This window comes from Hyperoodon ampullatus, assembly GCF_949752795.1.
Source record: "Hyperoodon ampullatus genome assembly, chromosome: 6".
Classification (NCBI taxonomy): domain Eukaryota; kingdom Metazoa; phylum Chordata; class Mammalia; order Artiodactyla; family Ziphiidae; genus Hyperoodon; species Hyperoodon ampullatus.
Window position 1 is genome coordinate 687,447 of NC_136919.1, and position 2,413 is coordinate 689,859.

The following is a 2,413-nucleotide window of genomic DNA, read 5'->3' on the forward strand; positions in this document are numbered from 1 at the left end:
CTGGTTTGGCTGGAACCTCAGAACTTCGCCTCGGTCACTACGCCCTAGCCTGTTACGTGGCACACTTTCCTTTTCAAAATGACCAGTTGCGCCGAACAACACTAGGGTAGCCAAGGTCTTTAATAGAAGCGAAACGAGGGCAACGCCTCCCCACCCGCCACCCGGGAACTAGGCTCGGCGAGGAGGATAGGTCGAAGTCCTCAGTCGCAGGCACACCCGGCCGCCGCCGCCTGCTCCTAGCGCGGGAAGTTCTTGGGGTACAGCTGGAAGAGCTTGCCTTCTTGCGTGGGCTCAAAGCCGTACTTCTCCAGGCGCTCAGGGTCGAAAGTCCCGGTCTTGAAGTCCTTCTCGATAGCAGGTGCCGCTGTCTCCAGAAAGAGCTGCTTGGCCGTCAGGGGAGAGTCTGTGCCCTCCGGGGCGCGGTAGTTCACGTACGGCTTGAGCTTGAAGCCGGCCAGATCGGGGACCACCAGCTCCGGGACCATTTCCTTGACCTGCACGAACTTGCCGTCGCGGCCGTGGAAGCCGATGCCCTTGGCGCCGCGGCTCTTGTAGAAGGTGCGCGGGCCCCGCTTGCTGGTCCACTTGCTCATTCGGTCGGCGCCCCGCACCAGGGCGCGAGCCGCCCCGCTCAGGAGGCCCATGCCGGGGCCCGAACGACGTGAACACTCTCCGACTCCCGCGCACAGCCACGCGACCCCCGGCACCGCAGCGCTCCGCTTCCGGCGCCCACTGCAACTTCCGACACCCCCTGGCCCCCGCGCCAGAGCAAGAGCAGCTCCGATTGGCTGCGACGCGTCCAATGTGCAGCCTTGGCCCTGTGGGGGGGCGGGACCTGTGGGGGCCTGGCCAATGCTCGGGGAGATCCCGCGTCCGGGCGGGGCGTCAGGAGCGCGGCCGTGGGGGGCGGAGCTTCGAGGCGCAGTGCCGGACGCCGTGAGTGCGGACGTTAGGGGCGGGGCTTCGGGAGGAGTGACGGGAGTGCCGGGTGTCGGGGGCGGGGCGTCAGGGTGGAGTGACGGGAGCGCGGGCGTCGGGAGCGCGGGCGTCGGGAGCGCGGGCGTCGGGAGCGCGGGATCCCGGTGAGTCGCCGCCGAGCGCCCCGAAGTGGCAGGCCTGGGGGTCCGGTTCTGTGAGCAGAGGTAGCCATCCCCTCCCCCATCCATCGCCGGGACGTACACTGCCCCACAGGGCTGTCGCCGGCGACGCACCTCAACCCAACTGCCCCCAACCCTTACGGCCCCCAACCCGACGCCTCCCAACCCTACTGCCCCCAACCCCGACTAACCTCAACCCAACGCCCCTCAACTCGACGCCCCCCAACCCGACTGCCCTCAACCCCGACTGCCCCCAACCCCGATGCCCCTGCAGCTGAACGCCCCCCAACCTGACTGCCCTCAACCCGACGGCCCCATAATCACTGCTCTCCAGCCCTGCGCCCTAACCTCCACGCCCCCCTAACCACCATCTTCCTAACCTCGATGCCCCCAACCGCGCCGCCCCCGGCCCCCCAGTTCTCCTGCGCTCTGTCTCCTTCCCTCCCGCCCCCTGCGCTGTGGAGCACGTGCAGCAGCTGAAGGAGGTTTGGTTGTGTGGCAGGTGCTGGGGGCTTGAGCTCTGTCGCCTGTAAGCCTGGGAGGCGTGAGGAGACCGCCCTGGTCAGGGCTGGGCCGCAGAGCTGGGGTCAAGGCGCTGCTGGTCCTTGAGGAGACATCTGAGAAGAAAGGGTTTCCCACGGGGCCGGCAGGGACCTTTGACCAGTGAGCAGATGCAGGTGACGCTGCACCTGCCTTCTGCTCCCTGACTTCTCCCGGTGGGATTTCGGAAGAGACAACCCTCTCTTACTGTTGCCCTTCCAAGGGACCTGGGAGCCACAGGGTGAAGGCCCTAGACGGGGCTCCTCCCTGCGGCACAGAGGCCAGGTGAGCAGGGCTGGTCCTCAAGTTCACTACACCCCAGACCAACACACCCACCTCCAGGGCTCAGCCACACTGCGGGGGAAATCCTGTGCACAGGCCACTAGGGAGGGTCTGGCTCACAGCCTGTAGTGGCCACACACCCCTCCCCAGGGTGCTGGAAATCCCTGCTGCACTAGGCCTTTGCCCAGCTGCCCACACTTGCCCTTGACTGGCTGGGAGAGGAGCCCGGGACTCGGCTGCAGTTCTAGGTTCCTGGGCAGCCACACGAGGGCTATTTACAAGAGAGGGAAGGGGCTCCGATTGCTTGTGAAAAGAGCTTCTCTCCATGGAGAACACAGTTTTTCATCAGGGTTTTCCTGTCAATAGAAACATAATTTAACGTGGACAGGAACCTGGGGAAGGGCTGGGAGGCACTGCTTTGCACGTGAGCATGAGGTGGTGGAACGTGTGCCCTCCTCGGAACCAGTCTCTCTTCTTTTGTTTCACTTTTAGCC

The 2,413-nt window shown here is 65.3% G+C and overlaps 1 protein-coding gene across 1 annotated transcript; it reads right to left on the reverse strand.

The window, feature by feature from the left end:
- Positions 1 to 102: 102 nt before the first annotated feature.
- On the reverse strand, positions 103 to 754 carry MRPL41 (mitochondrial ribosomal protein L41). Its single transcript, XM_079707074.1, has one exon. The coding sequence runs from the start codon at positions 642 to 644 to the stop codon at positions 237 to 239; it is 408 nt and encodes a 135-aa protein (XP_079563200.1). The 5' UTR covers positions 645 to 754; the 3' UTR covers positions 103 to 236.
- Positions 755 to 2,413: the final 1,659 nt, after the last annotated feature.

What these genes read in the sequence shown, in the direction of transcription:
- MRPL41 (XM_079707074.1), bottom strand. Translation starts at nt 644, where the DNA reads ATGGGCCTCCTGAGCGGGGCGGCTCGCGCCCTGGTGCGGGGCGCCGAC.